The 23,908-nt window shown below is 46.9% G+C and overlaps 4 protein-coding genes across 4 annotated transcripts; 3 read left to right on the forward strand and 1 right to left on the reverse strand.

Moving 5' to 3' along the window:
* Positions 1-3,497: 3,497 nt before the first annotated feature.
* SERLADRAFT_446784 (uncharacterized protein) lies at positions 3,498-15,340 on the forward strand (the record flags this gene model as incomplete). Its single annotated transcript, XM_007315576.1, has 19 exons — positions 3,498-3,657; positions 3,718-4,427; positions 4,476-4,604; positions 4,655-4,782; positions 4,833-5,233; positions 5,288-6,492; positions 6,543-7,633; positions 7,693-9,715; positions 9,767-12,709; positions 12,765-13,262; positions 13,321-13,425; positions 13,478-13,678; positions 13,729-13,931; positions 13,985-14,222; positions 14,271-14,357; positions 14,420-14,597; positions 14,654-14,805; positions 14,855-15,028; positions 15,081-15,340. The coding sequence occupies 19 exons, from the start codon at positions 3,582-3,584 to the stop codon at positions 15,204-15,206; spliced, it is 10,668 nt and encodes a 3,555-aa protein (XP_007315638.1).
* On the reverse strand, positions 15,319-16,846 carry SERLADRAFT_382647 (uncharacterized protein; the record flags this gene model as incomplete). The annotated part of the gene is made up of 5 exons (XM_007315577.1): positions 15,319-15,409; positions 15,464-15,795; positions 15,855-15,956; positions 16,016-16,639; positions 16,698-16,846. 4 exons carry the CDS (start codon positions 16,431-16,433, stop codon positions 15,335-15,337), a joined length of 927 nt encoding a protein of 308 aa, XP_007315639.1.
* A 622-nt stretch (positions 16,847-17,468) lies between these two features.
* SERLADRAFT_461213 (uncharacterized protein) lies at positions 17,469-19,198 on the forward strand (the record flags this gene model as incomplete). Its single annotated transcript, XM_007315578.1, has 6 exons — positions 17,469-17,790; positions 17,844-17,922; positions 17,981-18,226; positions 18,280-18,578; positions 18,629-18,883; positions 18,934-19,198. 6 exons carry the CDS (start codon positions 17,505-17,507, stop codon positions 19,008-19,010), a joined length of 1,242 nt encoding a protein of 413 aa, XP_007315640.1.
* A 258-nt stretch (positions 19,199-19,456) lies between these two features.
* Positions 19,457-21,679, forward strand: SERLADRAFT_446788 (uncharacterized protein; the record flags this gene model as incomplete). Its single annotated transcript, XM_007315579.1, has 11 exons — positions 19,457-19,527; positions 19,604-19,669; positions 19,735-19,866; positions 19,936-20,122; positions 20,179-20,340; positions 20,433-20,615; positions 20,670-20,679; positions 20,738-21,130; positions 21,187-21,374; positions 21,435-21,453; positions 21,514-21,679. 11 exons carry the CDS (start codon positions 19,457-19,459, stop codon positions 21,648-21,650), a joined length of 1,548 nt encoding a protein of 515 aa, XP_007315641.1.
* Positions 21,680-23,908: the final 2,229 nt, after the last annotated feature.

A 23,908-nucleotide genomic window follows, 5' to 3' on the forward strand; every position in this document is an offset into this window, starting at 1 on the left:
TATAGTATTTGAAAATGTATATAAAAATGTAATGTAATAAACCTGTCAACGGTGTCAGGGGTGGTCCGCTTGTTAAGCTGTCAACCCTTCTCCAGACTGGCGGAGGCAAGTGCCCGGCCTGGTCAGAGGTATTCGAAAGTGAAGTTTGTATTCTAAATCTAATCAACAGTGGTTCCACACCGACTGCTGAGCTAAGTACTCCCCTTAACGCTGGGGGCCGCGTATTCGAAGGTTTGGGTTCTTCTCCCAAAGCACTACAAGGCCGTCGCTAGGAGCGCACCTATCTGCTATGTGGGATATTCCTAACCGCTAACCAATCTCCTTCACCCTGGAGTCCGGGTGCCCAAATGATGGGACTTCTGCACACACGTGCGAGAGAGTAGAAAGAGCGAGTCCTAATGTAACAACCAAGAGTTAGTTACTCTGGCGCACACAGGAACACACTATAAAGGTAGTGGAAGATGGGGAGTGGGTACCCCTTGGGCTGCAGTGAGTTAGTTGGTATACAACAGGAGGACTCGCTGAGGAGTCTCCTGGATTTATTGGGGTATATATACTACTACAGGTTTGTTTGTACATGTGTACTATACAGCTGATGAAGGCAGTGGCTGATGATGTCATAGGGCCTAGCCCGTATGGCCAGCTCCACTGCGTGAGAGAGTTAAGTCTAAAAGTAAAAGAAAGGCAATGCGGCGCGAGAAAGGGAAATGCCGCGTGGCACTTAAAGTATATAAAGTTAAAGCGGAGAATAAAAGGAAAGGAGATGTCCGGAAATTGTGTTATCGTAACAGTCGCCACTGGCTACACGTTGCATTGCACCCTCGCTTTTGTCGTTTCCCTTACTCCCCTTCCTTTGCCTAGCCCCACCATGGGCCCCTTCCTCTCCTTTTTATTCTCACCTGACGGTCGTTTCTGGATCCCCATTCTAATCCACTTTTTCGTCACCTCCACCCTCCTCCTCCTCATCTTATTTGCACCCCCACCATTTCTGATGTCACCACTTCCTATCCGCTTCTGTCGCCGATCCGTTGACTACCACGTGCCACTGCTGATATCAGCAAATCCCCGGCGGCCAGTCCAAATAGGGCAACAGGTCCATCTTCATGACATCAATCTGCCATCATATACTATCAAAACATCGGTCGCTCGTCTTGCCTGGTTGGAGCGTGGGTGGGTAGTTTTTGAGCTGGAGAAGGTTCATCCCCTTGTGTCACCCATGTTCATCGCTGTCCCATTCACTTGGGTACACTTATCTTTTGTCCATCGTCTTCGCTACAGCTCCACCTACCACACGCTGCCTGGGACTCACTTGTTCCAAATTGGAACTACTCCTCTCCCTCCCTCGTTTGATCAGGTGGTCCAACACAACCAGTCCATTGGTAAGGCCATGGAACTGTCGGATTTGGACTAGGTGGTGGACCGGTGGCTCCAGTTTCTTTTTTTTCAGCAGAACATTCATTTACAGTGCAATTATTTTTGATTTTTGAATCATTTTTATGGACACATATCTTTTTAGAATGTCTGACTGACAATAAAGGAACTGTGTTGATACTGATAGTGTTTTGCCTTGCCCTTTTTTTACTGCATCTTCCCATGACATCATGATCTTCCTGCTCTCTTTTTGCTATTGGACTTTACTTTATGGCTGTACAAACCTGTGACATTACTCACAGCATTCATTGTTCTATCCCTTTCTTTTCTTTTTTTTGACAATCTTATCCTGTACTACCTACGCAGGATTTGTCAGCGTACATTCCTTCCTTCATGTTCTTTCTCATTCTTTTTGCACAGCTATACTGTGCATAGCCTACTTTTCTTTTACTATATAAACCCCTGTATTTTACCTTGTAAAAAAAAAAAGAACAAGTACTCGATTCCAGACTTCTTCTCTAATTTCAAGTTCACTACTCTGCCGCTTGTGATCCAGTGTGGTCACAACACTTCCCACTGCTACCACTGTCAACTGCTGTCATCGTCACTTCCCACTTTTGAAGTCATTGTCATCCCTTTCAATTAGAGTCCTTCTGAGCACTACAGTTTGTGCGTCAGGAGCCTGCTACCACTGGGAACCTCGTCATATTGTCGTTCTCAAACCTACCTTGTGCTACGATTAGCAAGGTAGTGCTCATCTATACTCGTCACTAAGCCCCTATCTTCTATAAATTCAACTATCCCTCCTCCTCAAAACCCACACTCATACACCTCTGGGTTTTACTTTGAAGGATCTTTATACGTACCACCCCACGAACAACCAGACCACTCCACTGTTCTAGGAGGCAAAGCCCATAAACAAGTTCCGTGGAATCTGGGAGGATTGTGTGTTAGTTTGTTTTTGTGTGTGGTTTTCTAACAGCAGTTCTCATCATCGACACTGGTGGTATTTTGAGTGGGCTTTATCATCAAAAGTAAAATTGATTCACCACATTGCTGGGCCAGAACCTTGACAGTAGGAGAAAATACGATACTACCCAAGCTAGCAATGAACACCCAGCCGAGAAAAAAGGTAGCTATTTGACGACTTTTGGAAACACACAGTTAGTTAACATACCTAATGATGGATTCTAAACTGTACTAGTAACTCACAAGTCTGGGTGATCTAGAAACTCGCTTACTGAAGGCACGGTTGCACCCTGTAATGCGAGAACAGAGACTGCTGCATGGTTTAGTCTTGGCATGACGGTGGGGGCGTGAAGAGACAAAAGAAAACTGAAGCTCAAGCCCAGCTCAAAGTGAGAAGTAGAAAGATGAATGGAGGGCCAGCCTCCTTGATGAACAATGCTGAACGCCCGACAGCAACACTTGGATCGCATTTTAGAACGTACATTCCAGTCTGGGTGGTCGGTAATGATTGTAGACTTATAGGGCGAATCCACGTGCACTGCCTAGCATAATTAGGTGAACATAACACATCAAGTTTGTTTTGGTTAGGTTATGAGGAAATATCTTACCCATCAAGCCTATAGTGGCCCCTGACAACAGAGAATGGACCTTCTGGCAGCAGCCATTCCTGTGCATGGTCGTGGAGACAGAGATAGACCCATCGACTCTTTTGGAAGATATGTCCAAGTTCGTATTCTTTTTTAAACCTCAAGGTCCCAAATACTAATGATGGATGGAAATGGTGGCTCATCAACACGACCTCATACTGCAGCTGCATGTCAATGCACATCAAGGCACTGGTGGCCAATCACGTATCGGTATCACCGACGGTCTTTACTGTAACCTCTAACCATGGGTGTTTTATTTGATTGGAAAATGTATCCAAGATAGCCTTTCAGAACGTTAACAACGAGTAAACAAGTGCGGTTACTGTTCCTTGCGATTACCTTCAGAGCTGTGCATTATGCACCACCGACTCGGAGGCATGAACTGGAAACTAACACTTACAGAGTTTTCATTGACAAGTCTTTGCCAGATCACGTGAGGAACGCACCAAACTTTAGCCAAACAACTTTTCTGGGTCAACCGCGTTTAAGGTCATTGCAAGAGTTGCACGCCCCGTCCTAGTGAGTTTCTCTGTTCAGTTTACATGCACGCAGACCACCAAAACATAACTTTCACATAATATTACAGCTCTAGCTATGGACAATATCCCGCAGCTTGGGACAGCTGCAGATCTCGAGATACGGGCTGCTCGTATAGCAGATCCAGGTATAGGTGAGTCCAACTTGTGGCCTATTGGTATGTCTTCGTCCGCCAACAGGTCCTCGTTCGCAGACCTCAAAACGAAACATGTTGTTGCATGTGAGCTTCGAGAAATGATAGACACTGTACGAGATGCGGAGTCTGCTCGTGTGTTGCCCCATATGATTCCTGTCCTTCTCGAAATATTGCGTTCAGGAGAAGCTTCGTTTCACAAGGACACTCTAGACTACCAATTCCGCCGCGTCCTCCTAGAAATACTACACCGCATCCCATACAGCGATGCTGTACGCTCTCAAGCCCTTACCTTATTCAATGGCATGTTGTACCTTCTGCGACACGACAACGAAGAAAACGGGGTCACTTGCTGCAAAACCATCATCGACCTAGTGCGCTCATTCAGAGCTCTCACAGAGGAGCTTGTATCAGAGTTTATGGGGATACTGCAAGATGTCTTCCGCAACATCAAGAGCCTTGTAGACGAAACACTTTCCGAAGATTCGCCTGTGCTCGACCCGAACGTCGTATTACCTAGTATACGCAGTTTCAAGGTCCTTGCTGAGGTTGGCATGGTGGTGGTGACATTCTCGCAAAGTCATCGTCCTATAGTCATACCAGCAATACAAGCAACATTTCCCCTAAATTTCGATGTGCTCGCTCTCGAATCGCCTGCCCAGAAGAAGGCCAGAGAAGATCACGAAGCGATGGGAGGATACTGGGCTGGTATGGCGCCAACCATAAAAAATCATCACACATACGTTGATTTCATTAGCGCTCAAATCAAAGTAAGTTCATCGATGTTGTTTATAAGACATCGAGTAACTTGTTTATAGATGGTATCATATCTGGCGTATATTATGCGTGGCCTCGGGGATGAATATGATCCATACGGAGAGACCTTAATTCTTGCATCGTTGCGGATTCTGCAAGATTGTCCGGCTAACGCCATAGCAGCACGAAGGGTATGTTTTCCCACCTTGCGCGTCTATGTGGCTCAGTGAACATGGTACAGGATCTCATGATCGTCCTCCGACACCTTATGAGTACGCCTCATCGTAAAGCCCTTTTGAACCAACTAGATAAGCTCTTCAACGACCGAATTCTGTTAGGTAGTGGTGTTGGGAGTAAAGAAACCTTACAGTATGTGCTTCGACCCCTATTTAATATGTTTACTTAATGTTATATCTCAGGCCATCAGCTTATGCCGCAGTAGCCGACCTTGTGCACCATCTCCGAAGCGAACTCACTACTGCTCAGCTCGCGCGTATAGCAAACGTATATTCAGGTCTCATCCACAACCCATACCTTACCAGCAATCACCATACGCTATTTGCTAAAATGATGTTCAACTTGATAGATGTTATAACAGCGAAGGATACGAAACAGGGCAGTGCGCGAGTTCTTGGTGCAATGTTTGAGACTTGTGTAGACAAGGTAGACTCCATGACGTCAGTTTTGGATGAACTCTTTGAGAGAGTAGAAAAGGCAAAGAACGGAGACAGTGATTCGATTGACTTTTCGTTGGTACAGAAGGCAAGACCCGTTGCCGGGGCCGTGTATGCCACCGAGAAACCAGAAGATGCTGTCAATGGCGAGTGGAATATACTTGTCTCGTTATCTGTGTTTAACATATAATTTTTGTTAGAATTTCGCCTTCTTTTCCGCACTATCCTGCACGGTTTTCGTGCCTGCCTTGCTGGATTAAGGAAATGCGATGCGCCTACTCCAGACGGTGTCTTGATCTTCCGACTGTTCGAAAGCTGTATTCGCTGTATGGCGCTTTTTGACGCTGAACCTCGCGAGGCAACTGAAGCTATGGACTGGTTCGGGGGAGTTCTTTTGGAAGTAAATCTCCATGTTTTCCAGGAGGTTTGGACCCATAAGATCGACTTCTTTTTCCAATGTTCCCAAAAACGACCTTCGCTCCTTCACATTTGTCAAGGCCTATTCGGTAGAGAGCAAGTGTCTCCGACACTTGTAGCTATCGTTCTGAGGTACCTCGTCGATCGCTTGCCATCGTTGGGCGAGTATGATGATCAGACGGCAGTAGTCACCATACGGCTTTTCAAAATGGCATTCGGTGCAGTCACCTTGTATCCATCAACGAATGAGCCGATTCTAGCGTCGCATCTTGCAAAACTCATTATGGACTGTTTTCCTCTAGCCGCCAAAGCAACGAAGCCGACAAATTATTTCCACCTTCTTCGAGGACTCTTTCGAGCTATCGGAGGTGGAGGTGGTAGGTTTGAACTCTTATACAAGGAAGTTTTGCCTCTTCTTCCCGAGATGCTGGAAAGCCTCAATCGTCAGTTGCTCGCATCCGAAGGATACAGCCGTGACATGATCGTCGAGTTATGTCTTACTGTTCCATTGCGCTTAACCCATTTACTTCCTCACTTAACATATCTCATGCATCCATTGGCGTTGGCGCTGCGAGGTACCCCAGAACTCATTTCTCAAGGCCTCAGAACTCTAGAATTATGTATCGATAATCTTACTCCCGATTTCCTTGACCCCACCCTCAGCACGGTCTTGCGTGAATTGATGGAGGCATTACACAGTCATCTCAAGCCACTCCCTGCTAACCACAATCACGCTCACACAACGATTCGAATCCTTGGCAAACTGGGGGGGAGGAACCGCCGTTTGTTGAATAAAGAACCTTTGCTGGAATTCCAGCATTATACTGAACCAGCAAAAGTACCGATTTCGTTTGGAGGTACAATAGAAAACATTGAACTTGGTTCTATGTCCACATTGGCATCGCGTACTCTAAGTAAGGCTGCATCACCTTACCACTTGCAAGCATATAACTATCTGGAGGGCTGCCTAACTGTCCTTTTATATGATGTAAGTGTTAATCATATTGCTTCCACGTTGACTCTAATCTATATCTACAGAGCACCCATGGCCGTGATCAGGCAGCTGTATTTGTGAGGTCGCTGGAGGCTATTTTCGACGCGGTACACCTCCCTGTAGTTGGAGATCAAGCTGAGCAGTTCGTTCGCAATCTTTCACGAGCTGTTTTCACTATGGAGGTTCGGAGAAACAATACGAAAGATCTTGGACTTCGTCGATATCCAAGTCCCTTGTTATCGTCGTATCTCGATGCTTTACCACATGCTCTGGCACGCGAAAGCCCAGAGGAAGCAAAGAAAGCTCAAGAGCTTGTGTCGTTAATCATTCGAGAATTGGTGGCAATGGGCACGCACGCCAACGTTACCCCTCAAGACGTTATACCTACGTTGCATCAGATTGCAGGTCGCTTTAGTGCGCTATGTCTCGACGATTCATGGATTCGCAAAAGTGCAGGATGTAGCGGAATTAGGATTATGACATGCACACCGACCCTCGGTGTAAAATGGATAAACGACAGAGAGATTGACCTTGTTCGCACCTTGCTGCATATTTTGAAGGACCTGCCGTACGATTTGCCTCGTGATATCGACGATGTGGTTGATGTACTGCAACGCGTTCTCCGAGTGAGCAATGCTGAGCAAGACGTCGCAGTCGACGCGGCTCCGAGTGCCCGCAATAAGCTCACCCACCTCATAGGCATATTTTTCACGGAGCTTACAGGTCCCAATCCTGTAGTTCGTCAGGCGGCTCAGACATGTATTGCAATCCTGGTTGGGCTTAGCGGAAAGCCCGCTAGCGAGTTACTCATGCCCCATCGAGAGCGCATGTTAACCTCGATCTATACGAAGCCTCTCCGAGCTTTACCATTCACCATTCAGATTGGCATGATAGACGCTGTTCGGTATTGTGTTAGCTTGGAGCCCCCTCTGCCAGAGATAAGCGATGAGCTACTTCGTCTTTTACACGAGACACTTGCATTGGCAGATGCTGATGATATCGCTCTTCTGGGTCGTGGTAATCCACGTCAAGGCAGTATAGAAATCATCAAGCTTCGTGTGGCCTGTATAAAACTCTTGACAGCGTCAATGCCTATGACAGATTTTTTCTCCAAACAGCATCAAACGCGCCAAAGGTGTGTCGTAACACACCATGATCATAAATTCGTTGCTCATAGTGTCTATCATTTTTCAGAGTAACTAGTGTATACTTCAAATCGTTATACTCGCCTTCTCAGGAAGTGAAAGAAGTAGCCCACGAGGGTCTGCGTATGGTACTGACCCATCAGACCCGACTTCCCAAAGAGCTTCTTCAAACTGGGTTACGCCCCATCCTCATGAATCTTGCCGATCCAAAACGCCTTTCTGTTCCCGGGTTGGAAGGTTTAGCCCGTTTGCTGGAACTTTTGATCAACTACTTCAAAGTTGAAATTGGGCACAAACTTCTGGATCACTTCCGTATAGTAGCTGATCCTCAGATGCTACAAGCCTCATCAAGGCTTCCTTTGGCGGACAATGAAGGCATCACAAAACTAGTACGACTAGCCAATATCTTTCATCTTCTCCCTTCCGCTGCGAACATCTTCTTGGAAACCCTTGTAAATTCTATAGTGCAGACCGAAGCTCAGATGCACTTTTCTGGTCAAAGTCCATTTTCGGAACCTCTCGGAAAGTACCTTGATCGCTATCCTGCAGAAGCTCTTGATTTTTTCATGCGCTATCTACATTTTCCTCGACATGTCCGAACTCTTCGAAGCATTCTTCAAGCAAAGTTAGCAAAAAATCTTGAACAGGAACTAATATCACGGACTCATTCTATTGTGACTGGATGCCTCAGGAGCAATGATCAGACCTTGCTTCTGCCTGGCTTATCGATGCTCAGTGATCTGGTAGACTTAGTACCATCCTGGATTGCTGACCATGGCTATGTCATCGATGCGTTGTTAGACGTCTGGCGTTCTCAGCCCATGGAACCCGAGCACACAGTGGTCATGGTCCCGGAAATCATTCAGCGTTATACCACAATCCTGAACATATTCATCAAAACTCTGGAACGCGATCCCCGCATTGACTTGCTTTTTGATATCGTTGCTATCTATTCACGCAATGTTGCCATGGATTTATTACGTTTAACGCATTTCTTATTCAAGCACGTTGCAATGAGCGAGGATCTGTTCTATCGGCGCAATGTCTTGTCGCGTTTTTTGATCTGGTTCGATGATCGTTCTCATCCCTGGTCACACAAAACATATTTCCTCCGTCACGTCTTGACTCCCACTATACTTGTTCAAGCCCATCGCCCAGACAAGGGAGGCCTCCTAGACGCTGATTTCATTAGTCGTGTCCATCGCACTATCTGGTATCCTATGAACGATAACGCAGCTTTTTCTGAATCCGATGACATGTTCAAAATCGAGCTTCTTCATCTCACCACGGTCATGGTACAATATTATCCCGAGCTTCTAGAGGATGTCAAGAAGGATATCATTCGGTGTGCCTGGCACTACATTACGAGTGACGATGCAGTTGTTAAGCAGACAGCTTACCTTCTTGCGGCCCGTTTCTTTGAAGCATACGATACTCCCCAGAAATTCATATTGCGTGCGTGGACGGGTCTTCTTCGACCACCTCACACGGAGGGTAGGCTTCTCATTCGTCAGGCTTTGGATGTACTAGCACCTGCTCTACCGAAATCTGGTGCAAATGATGTGGGGTATCCGCAGTGGGCGAAGACCACCAGACGTTTACTGGCAGAAGAAGGCAACGGATTCTCACAGATTATCATCATTTATCAACTTATTGTTCGCCAGCCACAGCTGTTCTACCCAGTTCGTGCGTTATTCATTCCCCACATGGTCAATTCGTTATCGAAGCTTGGACTCTCTGGTGCTGCTTCAGGGGAGTCTCGACTACTTTCCATTGACATACTACAAGTCATTTTTGACTGGGAGCAGAAATCGCAAATTCCTGACGACATATCATCTTCTAACACTATGAATGGGGATTCTGGTCGACTTGGGCTATCCTGGGTCACCCCCCTTGGTTTCAGAGAGACAATGGTAAGCTACCTGGTCCGACTAGCAACTGCCCACCACGAGCTGGCTGCTAGAGGCGTATTAGTTCCTCGTGCACTGGAATTATTGCAGTTAATGGTCGGACCATCAGGATGGAGTGATGTTACAGTAAAGCTGTTTTATTTTTCTCGTACATTAGAGACGGTAATGTCATTTTTCTACTTTCCAATATAGTGGTACTGATGAGGGTTTCAGAATGATCTTAGTACTGAAGCTACGATCGCCCAAGCACTTAGTTCCGCCAAGGTTCTTCAAGTTATATCGGGAGATAAAGACGATGCTTGGTATCTCGCGAATGCTCCCGTTCTGCAGAAGCTCGTGCGTAAAGGGTTAGTTACCGATGAATCCGGTCTGCATGACGCTCTTCACCCTATATTCGAGCGCCTGCTCAATTTGTTCCCTCTACCTAAAGAGGAAGAGCAGCAAGAAGGCGAAATGGCCGACTTTCACAGTTTTGTTTACACGGCTATTGGCGATGGCTTGAAGAACACCACTGCGCTACGCGGTAACCTTCTCATGCTGAAGTCGGTAGTGCAGGTTTCAGCAGAACGAGTAGAACCCTTCAGCTCACCGTTAATGAAGTTATTGAGCAAGTTGGCGAAAGAACACGTTCTATCTACGCCAGGTGCAAATGGCTTGGAAAATGGTGTCCGTCTAATGATATCCATCCTAGAAATATGCCAGCTCTCTGTCGCCTATTTCGGTGAAGCACGACGATGGCTTCTTAGCACCCTGGTTGTTCTCGTGGAGAAGTCAAAGAGCCCTTCACTTTGTCGCTTTATCCTAGGTTTGGCACGGGATTGGGCTCTACACAGACACGATGCATATCCAACCATGAAGGAGAAGGCGAGTTTATTACAAAGGATGGTGGCGTATGAGCTACGCGGGGAGCCACTGTTTCACGACTACCTTGAGCTTATCTACGATATCTATACGGAACCTGGCCTGCGCCGCAGTGATCTAACAACGCGGTTAGAACAGCCCTTCCTCATAGGTTGCCGAGCTCGAGAACCGTCTCTTCGCGAGCGTTTTATGGACCTTCTCGATACCAGCGTTCCTCGCTCTTTGCCCAGCCGACTATCCTATATACTCGGTGTTCAAAGCTGGGAGGCGTTAGCTGACCACAACTGGATTTATGTTGCACTGCACCTTTTGCTGGGTGCTATGGACGCCGACATACCTATAGTAGCGGAACGCAAGATCATGATGGAGACCAAGATTTCCCAGCTCATTCCACAGCAAAAAGCACTCTCTATCATTCGGCCAATGCAACGACTACTTTTTCTAGATCCTGACACGGCACATGACGCTTGGATATCCGTCTTCTCTGCTGCATGGTCCTGCCTTTCGAGACGAGAGCAAATTGACATCACTCATCATATGACAAGTCTTCTTAGTAAGGATTATCACATTAAACAAGTGGAGATGCGTCCAAATGTCATCCAGACCCTTTTGGCAGGTACACATGCATGTTCTCCTCCTATGATTCTGCCTCCCCACTTAATCAAGTATCTCGCAAAAACTTACGGCGCTTGGTATATCGGCCTCGAAATTTTGGAAGCTTCTCTTGATCACGTTAAAGATGATGAAGTTTCCGTGAGAGAAAATGTTTACGACTCTCTTGCGGATGTGTATGCAGAATTGGCAGAGGAGGATTTGTTCTATGGGCTATGGCGCCGCCGGTGCTTGCACCTGGAAACGAACATGGCCATTGCTTTCGAGCAGAATGGCATGTGGGAGCAAGCATCGAATATCTATGAAAATGCACAAAATAAGTCTAGACAAGGTTCTATAGCATTCTCAGAACCGGAGTACTGCCTATGGGAAGACCACTGGATGTTGTCCGCCGAGAAGCTGCAACAATGGGATACACTGCATGAACTCGCTAGAGGAGAGTCGAATCAAGAGCTAATGTTGGAGAGCGCATGGAGGATTAAAGATTGGGCGGAGAGTAGAGAATCTCTGGAAGAACAAGTTAATCAGCTACCCGAAGTTGCGACCCCTAGACGTCGAGTATTTGAAGCGTTCCTCGCATTACTCAGAGCTCCTGCTGCCTTGGAGAAAAATGCAGAGTTTACCAAGATACTTGAAGACGCCATGCAGCTATCACTCCGGAAATGGGTTGGCCTTCCTCCTCATCTCTCGGCTGCTCATGTTCCACTATTACAGCATTTCCAGCAATTTGTTGAACTTCAGGAGGCTGTTCAAATTTTTGGGTCACTTTCGACCACAAATGCACAGAATCTGGAGAAGAAGTCGTCTGATTTGAAGATGGTTCTTCAAGCCTGGCGTGAACGGCTACCAAACCTTCAAGATGATATCAGTATATGGAGTGACTTGGTTGCTTGGCGGCAGAATGTGTTCAATGCTATCAACAAAGCCTACATTCCGCTCATCACAAGCACTAACCAAGGAGGAAATGCGGCTTCGACGAACTTCAACACCTCTGGCTATCGCGGCTATCACGAAACTGCTTGGATCATCAATCGATTTGCTCATGTTGCTCGGAAACACGATCTTCTGGACGTCTGTTTCAGCTCGCTGAATAAGATATACACCCTACCCAACATCGAGATCTCAGAGGCATTCTTGAAACTTCGCGAACAAGCTCGTTGCCACTACCAAAAGCCGAACGATTTACAAGCCGGGCTAGAAGTCATTAACAACACGAACTTGATGTACTTCTCAAATTCTCAAAAAGCCGAGTTTTATACCTTGAAGGGCATGTTTCATGCCAGATTTGGTCGAAATGACGAAGCCAACCAAGCATTTGGACAAGCAGTCCAGATGGATATGACTCAAGCTAAAGCATGGGCAGAGTGGGGCCGATATAGCGATCGCATGTTCAAGGAGATTCCCACAGATATGTCCCATGCTGCCAGTGCCGTTAGCTGTTACCTTCAAGCAGCGGGGCAATATAAAAATGGCAAAAGTCGACCACTCCTTACTAGGGTATTGTGGTTGCTCAGCGTAGACGATGGTAGCTTCACAATTTCTCGATCTTTTGACACTTACAAAGGAGAAGCCGCATTTTGGTATTGGATAACATTAATACCTCAATTATGTCTATCCATATCTCAGCGAGAGGTGAAGCAGGCGCGATATATCCTCCTCAATCTTGCAAAACTATACCCTCAGGTTTGTCTGTTGGCATGATTTTCTCCAAATGTTCCTGATTTTCCATTTTTTTCAGGCCCTTTTCTTCCATCTTCGCACTACTCGAGAAGAAATGGCGATGGTTAAAAAGCAAAATGCTGCCGAGGCTTTGAATGCAAAGCATGCCTCCACTGTATCTAATGGCACAAAACGACCTGATGCAGATCAGCTTATGCGCGATGCTACTGGCGAAGTAAATGCTGACATCGCAAAGAAAGACGCATCTACATCCGACGGCACTGGCCTACAGCGCACCTCTCAACCTAATTCAGACAGTACAACCCATAGCACCCAAAGCCAACCTCCAGCTGCTCCTCAATCCAATGGCCATATTTCGACTGACGGTACGCCAGCGTACCCCGTTCGTCAGCCCTGGGAGTATGTAGAAGAGGTTGTTCAGATACTCAAAACTGCTTTCCCATTGTTGATTCTGAGTATGGAAACAATGGTAGACCAAATTCTGCAGAGGTTCAAGGCTACGTCGGAAGAGGAGATTTATAGATTCATATGCATGTTATTGCAAGATGCGATTCAGGTGAGTTTTGTTTTTATATACTCGTACGAAGTTAATCTTGATCTGAATCGCAAATCAGAGTTATGTCATGCGGATGAACTCCACAGAAGACGATGGTCAATTGACACCGCATACAATAAATCATCTGGTTAAGATGGCCTCTAATCTATCAGGGCCCTCACGGGTGAGGTACTTCCAGTTTAAACTTTCCACACATACTCATGTGTGTGCTACAGAGAGAATATGAAGAAGACTTCCTACGAAGCAAGCCTACCCATAATGAATATATACGCCGACTGCAGCAGTGGCGTGACCGATACGAAAAATATATTGATTCTCGCCCTCGAATTCAATCACTGGACTTGTTGAGCCATTATCTAACGGAATTTCAGTATGGAAAATTTGATGAAATTGAAATGCCTGGTCAATACACAGAGGTTAGTAAATATTGTCCCATTTCCTGCCCATTTTCTAAATATGCATGTAGGACAAAGATAGTAATCAGAATTTTGTTCGTATCCATAAATTCGGGCCAAAATTTGAGAATTGTCGTTCTCATGGTTATGGCTGGAGGAGGTTTACAGTTCATGGCAGCGATAACTCCAGAGTTTCTTTCTCGGTTCAATTACCTTCGGGGCGACATTCCCGACGTGAAGAAAGGGTGATGCAGATGTTCTGTACATTTAACGGGTAACCTTGATCTATCCGAAGTTTGAGCAAAAGATATTGATATAATGGCTCAGGGCTTTGACGCGTCGAAAGGAATCAAGGAAACGAAATCTTGGTTTCCATCTTCCTGCGGTGATCTCGTGCAGTCCTGGTCTTCGCTTGCTGCAAAATGATTCGTCCTATGTCACACTTGGTGATATATATGACCAATACTGTGAAGACAGTGGTATTACTCGGGAAGAGCCAATTTTGGCTGCGGGCGAAAAGGTGAAGAATGTTTTGAGAGAATTCACGTTGTCTGCTGGGAGATCTGTGCGTATTCTTCAACTTACTTTCCATCTTCGTGTTCACAAGTTGTAGTCGAGTAAAACGGAACATCTTAATCTCAAGAAGGATGTCTTGGATGAAATTGCTCTCAAATATGTTCCTGATGACGTACTTACCAAGGTGAGTATTAAGCTAAGGAATTTATGCTAAGAAATGCCCAGTGTCTAAATATGCTTTGTTAGTACATGATGCGTGTCATGGATGGGCCTGCGGAACTATGGCGTATGCGTAGACAGTTTGCTTTGCAACTTGCTGCGACAAGCTTCATGACGTATGTCTTCTGTCTTACAAGTCGGGCGCCTTCTCGTTTCCATCTGTCACGAGCGACTGGTCAAATTGCAATGAGCGAGTTGTTGCCAGGTGAGTAGTAGCTGCACTATCATTTTCTAAACCACTCAATTGATCCACCGGTTTAGGTCAAGCGAGTCAAACGCCAGTAATTGCTTCTAACGACGCCGTCCCCTTCCGGTTCACACCCAACATGCAACGGTTCTTAGGTCCGATTTTCACCGAGGGTATCCTTACTTCGGGAATTATGGTTATTGGTCGCTGTCTGACAGAACCAGAGGTAAGGTCTACCACACGATCTTTAGGTGCATATATAAACCATGCTACAGTTTGATCTAGAGCAACAGCTATGTCTCTTCGCTCGTGATGAACTCATGTGGTGGCTGCATAACAGGAAGCAGCCCTGGACATTTGATATTTCGTTCCGCACTAGTGTAGCTGCCAATATTGATGGACTGGTAAAACGAGCCGAGACCATGGCTTGTAAATTGGAGCGTGAGCAGGTAGGTCTATCGTGTCCTACAACTATGTCCCCTCTGATATTTTGTATCACAGGCCGCAGCAAATCCGTCGAATCCGGGCTCAGCCCCTGTGGTTCAGACAGTTACGAATCTCATCTCCACTGCCACAAATCCTATCCAACTTATGAAAATGACGGAGAACTATCATCCATGGTTTTGACCTTTGCTTTTGTTGTTATTTGTGTCTGGTGCATCTACCTGTATTATCTCCAATCATCATGCTGTAGCAATGAATTCATGTTTTAATATCTGTTTGTTTTTAATATAATGACAATCTAACTGCAGGTATCAACGATGAGTACTTCGAACGAAACCCTCCGTCTGTCGAAAGGTATTTATATGGACTTCGCTTTCAATCATCATCTGCAATTATAACCTGGTTAGGGCTGCACGGGGCATGAATGTGGAGCACCTCACATCTTCCGCCATGTGATAAATATCACTTCCTGGCCGGTTATACATCATCGCATTTGCGAACATCAGATATACATCCCTTTGAAACTCCAAAGACGTGCTGATTACGCCGTCCTTGATTTTCGCTTTGATTGATTTTAGGTCCATAGGCCGTTTAATTATCTCGTGATAGTCAGGGGCCTCCGAATTCTTGATTGGATTATGGAAGATGTTACCGTTGCGGTGCTGAGATATTTGTGAATGCAGCATTCCGATGACATTCTGGAACCGTTTGTCTGCGACGCGATCGCTTGTACCAGTTGGTCGTCGTTTCCGAGTCTGACCGGAGCTTGGACCTACCATGCAAGAGAAATACTCAGCTAAGAAAGGCACGGGAAATGAAAACTAAACATACCTTGATCTTCCTCCTCTGCAGGTTCTGACTCCTCGCGATGTCTCTTCGCCTCTCGCACTGGACTAGGTGATACGCCCTCGGCATCAGAAGCCTTTCGTTTACCTATTAGGCGCATGGCGCGTATAAGCACATTAAGACGTCGGATATAAACGAATACGTGCCCTCACGATTGCGGTTTGTTTCGCCTGAGGTGTAGGAAGGAGATCGTGCACTCTGAACTTCTTCTATTTCCATTGTACTGTCCTGACGTTCCAGCTTTGGTATATCTGGACGTACTGCTATAGTAGAATCAGAAGGGCGTGGCGCGAGTTGATCGGGTAGTGTTTGCTTTTGCCCAACCTGCGGTGGAGGGGAAGGCAGGGCAGGATTGGGCGATTCGTCTAACATAATCTGCTCCTGAAGCACAGGTATAGTAGCCGCTCCTACCAATTCTCTCTCTCGCTCCCCCTCGTCCTCTTCTTCCTCTTCCTCTTCAGCCTCCAACCTCCGATTTAGAGGCACTGCGAAGCGATCGGGTATTTTGGTTTTGTCGGAGAACCCGCTTGGTTCGACCGTTTTGTTTTGATCTGGTAGTACCATTGTCTGAAGGTTGAGATCCTCCTACAATGTTCGGGTAATGAGAGTTGACTGGAAGGATGGGCGACGAGAAGCGTACTCGGCTCATCTCTTCCTGGGACATTGGTTCTTTCGGTTCTTGCGATGGCTCTTGTGTGCCATCGTGCTTAGCTTTGGTCTTGTCGTCCCATTTTCCAGCCCGGATTTCATCTATCTCTGCAACAACGCGCCTACAGAACCAACGTTAGTCTGAACGATAAAGTGGGTATGATAGGAGCTGTTGCTTACTGAAACTTGGCTTCCTCGGCGAGGATCAGTTCGCGAAGTTCGAATAGACGAGCGCGATAGTGACGTTGAGCCAATGTGAGATTGGCTTGCGCTGCGTGGATTCGAAGTGAGCAGAGTGGGCAAGTGCGAGTGATGGTCCGTCTTACCATGCGGGGCATTGTTAGCTTCAGAGCTTTAAGACAGGGTCTATTAGCATACAGCCACCCGGAGATAGACAAACATAAGCCCACCAATCCAGATTAGCTTCTTTCATGAGATGATTGTATATAGCAGGACAGGACTGTGAACCAAAAAAGTACAGAACAAAAGCCTGAGTGATCCATACATGGTAGGAAAGAAAGAAGCTGACCTGAGGGGTAAAGAAAGACTTTGGACGAGAAAGAAGAGGGTGCTTCGACAACAGTTTGGCGATGGCTGGCCAGGAGTCTGCGCCGTATTCGTATACGGCCTGTGCGAGAATGAGACATTCGAGGGTGGTGAGGGAGGAGATGTCAGGCTGCGTCGGTGGGGGCGTGCTTTTGACGCTGCTGGATGGACCCGAGACCGTCGTGCGACGTGATGAGCGCGTGTTTGAAGACATGGCGTGTAGCGTGTACGACAACGAGGACAACGAGAGAGACACCCTTGAACGTTTCCAGTGGCCGCTCTTGGTTTCACGCCCCTCGGCGACCCTCTCGGTATCGGCCGGTCTTCGTGGAGTCACTCCGGAGTCTACCGGCCGGTGCAGACGTCAGCCCATTTATATAGTTCTCGTCCGTTGTCTCTTTAGTGTTGCTGCGCCCCTTCCTTCCTTCCTAAACCCACACAATGTTGCTATCCGCTTTCGCTCCCCTGCTCCTCCTTCCTTACGCTGCCGCTGCAGGTGGAGTCCACAAGCTAAAGCTTCACAAGCTCCCCAAGGTTTCTCCTAACCATGGTCTGGAGTCCGCCTACCTAGCAGAGAAGTATGGAGCAGAGACAACCTACCAACAGCTCCCTTTAATGGGCGCGGGTGGTGCAGGCCGTCACATCCGACCCGACCGTCCTGAAGACAGTGATCTCTTCTGGACACAAGAGGAGCTCGTAAAGGGTGGCCACGGGGTCCCTTTAACCAGTCAGTTGTGTTGCCGTGTCTAACTTCGTGCTTTTACTCATGTATTGATTCAGACTTCATGAATGCGCAATACTACACCGAGATCACGCTTGGTTCTCCTGCTCAGACTTTCAAAGTCATCCTTGACACTGGGTATGTATCGGGTTTATTCAACTATTGTCGTACGCTAACGTTGGATTTGTGTGATTAGGTCGAGTAATCTGTGGGTCCCGAGTTCGAAGTGCACTTCAATTGCCTGTTTCTTGCATACCAAGTATGACTCTTCATCATCATCAACATACAAGGCCAATGGTACAGAGTTCTCAATCCAATATGGATCTGGCTCCATGGAGGGCTTTGTTTCTCAAGAGTCGATGAAGATCGGTGATCTTTCCATTCAACATCAAGACTTTGCCGAAGCTACCAAAGAGCCTGGACTTGCATTTGCCTTTGGAAAGTGAGCCTTTTTTCGAAAGTCTTCTTTTTTTTATTTTGTTGACACTACTCTAGGTTCGATGGTATCTTGGGTCTTGGCTATGACACTATCTCAGTCAATCACATCACGCCTCCCTTTTACAATATGATTGATCAGGGGCTCCTTGATGAACCGTTGTTCTCTTTCCGCCTTGGTTCCTCTGAGGATGATGGAGGTGAAGCCGTCTTCGGTGGTATTGATTCAAGCGCCTATACTGGTAGCATTACCTATGTTCCTGTCCGTCGTAAGGCTTACTGGGAAGTCGAGCTCGAGAAGGTCTCTTTCGGTGGTGATGAGCTTGATCTCGAGAATACCGGAGCTGCTATCGACACGGGTAAGTGCCTTTACTTCATCATATACTATGTTGTTTAAAGCTGTTTAAAGGTACCTCTTTGATCGCCCTCCCCACCGACGTTGCGGAGATGCTTAACACGCAAATTGGTGCAACGAGGTCATGGAATGGTCAATATCAAGTTGACTGCGCCAAAGTGCCTAGTTTACCTGAGCTGTCGTTTTACTTTGGCGGAAAGCCTTACCCACTGAAGGGCACTGATTATATCCTCAATGTGCAAGGCACATGTATTTCTGCTTTTACTGGTCTTGATATCAATCTGCCAGGGGGTGCTCTGTGGATCATTGGTAAGTATATGTTAACACTTGAATCGACCCTTACTAAACGCTATGAACAGGTGATGTATTCCTGCGACGTTACTTCACAGTTTACGACCTGGGTAGGGATGCTGTTGGGTTCGCAACTGCTGCCTAAGGATATCATGAATATGAATACCACGTTGTCCGAGCACTGGATTTCCGTAGATAACCTTTTGCTCCGGTGTTATTGCTCTGCACATTAACTGACAACGTTTTTCACGTCGATTAATGTATGATTTTCCATGTATAATATCCACTGTTTGTGACTTTTGCATCGAACTTGCCAACTGCACATTTCCCACAGTAGTGACGTATATGGCAAGCTGGTTTTACTGTCCGGTTCTTCACTTCACTGCAGTTATTCGAGTTATTGAAAATGCATGGCTGTACTTCAAGTTATCATTGAGTCGACACCCAACTGGCAATAGCGTCTTGATGGAACTGAGAAACTTCGACGACTCGCTTCCAGATCCCTCTTCGCCTGTGAAAAGGTCTCGTCGGTATGTCTTGGCCCAAAGTCTACCATCTGCATCGCGATCGCAGCAGTGGAAGCGCTGGACGATGGGGTATGCCCTACGTGGTTCCCTTGACAGAGTGAATGTGTTAGGTGACTCGAGGAACGGCCACACAGGGTACATCCGTAACATTCTTTCCTCGCAGAAGTGCAGCAAACTGATGACTGCTTTACTTACTTTACTCGGGGTTCAGATGTGTTAACGCACTGAGTTGGGCACAGGATGGGGAATTGTTGATAACTGGTGGAGATGATACTACGTGCGTACATCAGTTGACTCTACTTGTAACCCATATTGACTATGATGTGGGGTGGAGAATTGTAGTATACGAGTATGGCGTATGGACATGACCACAAACTCGGAAAAGGAGTACCCTTTTGCTTGTCAGGCCGTCATAAACACAGGGCACAAAGGCAATATCTTCAACGCGCAAATCCTGCCTTTCTCAACCAGAATGTAAGTGGATGCTGGATTTTTTCTGCTGAATTGGATTTACGACCTGTGCCTCATTCGAATCCACTATAGAGCTTCTGTAGCAGCGGACAAGCAAGTTCGTGTTTTCGATATTGGCGAGAGTTTAGGTACATCGTCAACAGGGAAAACGAATTACAGTACTCGCGAATCTTGTATCCGGGTTCTTCGCTGCCATTCAAAGCGCACCAAACGCATTGTAACGGAAGAGAGTCCAGACCTGTTTCTTACCGTTGCTGAGGTACCCATACACTATCACCTGGCATGTTCTATGTCCTCATGAATGTTATCATACAGGATGGACAAGTGCGTCAACATGATCTGCGAACACCGCCACACTCTTGCACCTCAGGGGAACAATGCCCTGCACCACTTGTCAAGCTTCCACACGCTTTGTCCACTATCGCACTGTCTCCCTTGACCCCTTATCAATTTGTGGTCGGAGGTGAGTCTCCATATGTGAGTAGAGTTGATTTCTACCTGTACCTTCATAACTCAAGCGACCTTCATGCAAATTTGCTACATATTCCACGGATAACTTGTAACGATAGGCTTATTTATTCGATAGGCGTCACACAGGTCGGTTTCTCCAGGAGGAATGGGGTGTGTTGCCCCGTGCTGAAGACGTGACAACTTGTGTGAGACGGTTTGGAAGGCGATCCAGGGCTCGGAATGAAAGAAGAGGGACTGAGCATATAACGGGTGCGAAAATGTCAGCATGGAATGGCCATGAGGTATGTGTCAATATTCTCGAGAAAGAAATTTCACTGATACTGACCCTTGAGTAGGTACTTCTTTGTAAGTTGCGAGAATTTGGTGTGCTTTCTTTGACTCAAAAATGCACTTGCACATGCAGCGTATAGCGCAGATGCCGTTTATTTGTACTCTACTAGGGACGAGCCTGTTGCGGAAAGGGAGAAAACACCAGCTATGCTACCCTCGAATACACATAAAAGTAAACGAGATGGATCTTCATCTGGATCTAGTAGCCCAGCAGCTCAACACATTCCGACGGCAAATGCTGCGGAGGAGTTAGCAGCGATATTTTCATCTGGGTCAGAAGACATCATCATGGACGATGACGATGACGATGACGATGACGATGAAGATGAAGAAAACGATGAGATGGAACCTGAAGAAACTGAAGAGGAAAGGACAGTTTTTGATTCCACGGCACATAAGAGTGTGCCAGTCATATATCCACGTTCACGCTTTGAGGGGCACTGTAACATTGAAACAGTGAAGGATGGTGAGCGAAAAGTTTCGTGATAGACTCTATGCATATTGAAAATTGTTACAAAACAGTTAATTTCCTTGGACCATACGATGAATACGTGGCTTCGGGCTCTGATGATGGCAATTTCTTCATCTGGCACAAATCCGACGGAAAACTGGTTGATATACTCGAGGGAGATGGCAGTGTGGTGAATGTCATAGAGGGACATCCACACCTCCCACTCATCGCTGTGAGCGGTATTGATACGACGATCAAGGTACGCTTCCTTTCTCCCAAACTAAACACGGCTAACATAACTAAAACGTTATTTTTGTAGCTTTTTGCACCTGTGCATCGTGAGAGGCTCTTCTCAAGATTTCAGAATGCAGAATCAATAAAAGACCGTAACATTGCAGCCACACAGAGGCTCGCAAATCGACCTGCTGGCTTTACACAATTCCTCATAAGATACGATCGTGCTCTTCGGCTGCTTGCGGAACGAGGCGGTGACCAAGCTGATGAAGAACTAGTAGCACAATGCCCTAACCAATAGCAGTCTTAAATGGACTCGGATTGAAGTTGCTGTTGTCAATGTATTGTGGGGAGCTGTGTTTTACGTTACTACTGTACACTTAAGTCACAAAATCTACATGTATTTTTTCCAGCTTCGTTTTCGGCCGATAGGTTTCACGTTCTGTAGCCTATGGAACCTTTCCACATGCACACAATTGCATATGTACTATGTCTTAGGTTGTTCGTCATTTCTTCCCATTACAGTGAAATTGAACATATTACTGGCGGGCTTATCTTTGGCTCCAGCGAAGACTGTTTGGAGAATTGTTTTGTCGTTGAGGGCGTGTCTCAAATCAGTTTCGCATGTCAAGCACTGGCGACCTTTTGAGGCCAACTCATTGACAACAAAGACTTTACCAAGTTCAAGCTTTGACCTCTCCCCTTAAAGGACTGCCGTCCACATATCCTCCGGAGGACCTCAATTACTGCAACCCCTTCATGGTTGGTGTTGCCTTCGAGAATCCCTGCTGACTCTCCCGTTTCGCTGTTATGTAAGTTTTCTTTCGTCGTTGCTGTTTTCCGTGCGGCCGACTAACCTTTGCATCATCCTTTTTCTTTCCCAACACATATCCGTTGGCCAGTCTACGTTTCTTTGCTGCAGTGTTTCCTGTATTGCTGTGTGATTTGAGCGCCCGTTTTGCTTCCAGTTTGCTGAGCTGCTTCATCTATCTGCGGGTCCATCACTGGGCGTCGCCTCTTTCCCCTTCCTTTCAATCCTCCACGTCACACTTTCCCCCCCACATTCTGCATCTCACTCTTCTGCAGCATCTCAGCACACAGTTTTACTTCTACAATGCCGCGGCATGCTTCACAAGAGAGTTCTAGACGTCAGCATCCCAGTACGGGCGAAGACGACGAGGCATCCCTGCCTCTCTTAGTCTCACGGGTCGACGACCCACACCATGAGGTTTATCCACGTTCTCATTCATACACTCACCACGGAGACAGTTATAAGCCTTCTTCCTCTGGGAAAGGCTCTTTTAACATGAATAGGGAGGGAACTTCCTCTCGTCGTGAATCGTCTCGTTCATCTTATGACCGTCATACTTATCCGCATTCCTCCGATACTTACCATCGAGGAAGTAGAGACGACTATGATGTGTCTGATTCACGAGATACTGATTTACGCTCGAGCCGAACTAAAAACGACTTGCACCACGTATCCTCAAGAGAGCATACAAGGAGTTACGACCAAAAAAATTCAGGTTCAACTTACGAATCAAATTCGTGGGCTACCTCTGCTTCCTACGAGGGTAGGGCTAGCAACTACAAATCATGGCCTTCAGACGACCGACGAGGCGATACAGGAGATGAATGGGGTCATTCGGTAGCCACTCTCGACGACCGAAGAGGTGATGCGGGGGAGGAATGGACTCGTTCAACTTTGGACGACCGGCGCGATAGAGACTCTTATGATCATGGTCGACCTAGGGAGGACCGTCGAGAAAATGACTCGAAAAGTGCGCGAAGGGACAATGGATGGGAGCCACGACGACGGGACCGAACCCAAGGTCGTAGCGGCTCTCGTCGAGGGCAAGATGTCTCTCATTTGCCCGGCGATGAGCGATCTTGGGAGCCTAGCTCTACATGGCGAGATAGCGGAGATCAGGGTTATCGCGGTCATAATGGTTCTCGGAATAACGGGTTCAATAGAAACAACAAGGGAGGAAAGAAAAACCAGAATCAACACAAGCAACGGCGGGAGCGGCGGACGGAGGAAGACAATCTTAATAAGTATGTAATTTCCCCTTATCATATTTTAACTTTTAGTGAATATGTGCATGTAGTTGGCAGAGGAGAGACACAACTTCAAAGAAGTCACAAACTCCAACGAAACGTCGAGCCGTGCGCTCGCCGTCGCGCTCTCGTTCTCAATCGCCAGACTCGCATTATTCTCGTAGATCTCGCTCACGCTCGAGGTCTGTGTCTCCTAGGCGTCGACATAGGGCTTCGAGTCCGGTGAGGCCTCGTAGTCGTACTCCTAGCGACAGAGGCCGTCCCTGGCGTTATCAGGAGAGGGAGTACTCCAGATCTCCTGTTTCGTCGCAACGTGGTCGAGACCACCGGGCACGACCCAGACGGCGAAGCATATCCTCTGCCTCTACCACAAGTCGAAGTCGAAGTTCTAGCAGAAGCCCTGTCGACCGTCCAAGAGCCAAGCATCGTTTGCCCCCTGCAACTTCCATCAAGGAAATTTCCTTATCAATCTCCAAGACTAGCCTACAACAACGTTCCAAC

The sequence above is a fragment of the Serpula lacrymans genome (assembly GCF_000218685.1).
Source record: "Serpula lacrymans var. lacrymans S7.9 unplaced genomic scaffold SERLAscaffold_4, whole genome shotgun sequence".
Classification (NCBI taxonomy): Eukaryota; Fungi; Basidiomycota; class Agaricomycetes; order Boletales; family Serpulaceae; genus Serpula; species Serpula lacrymans.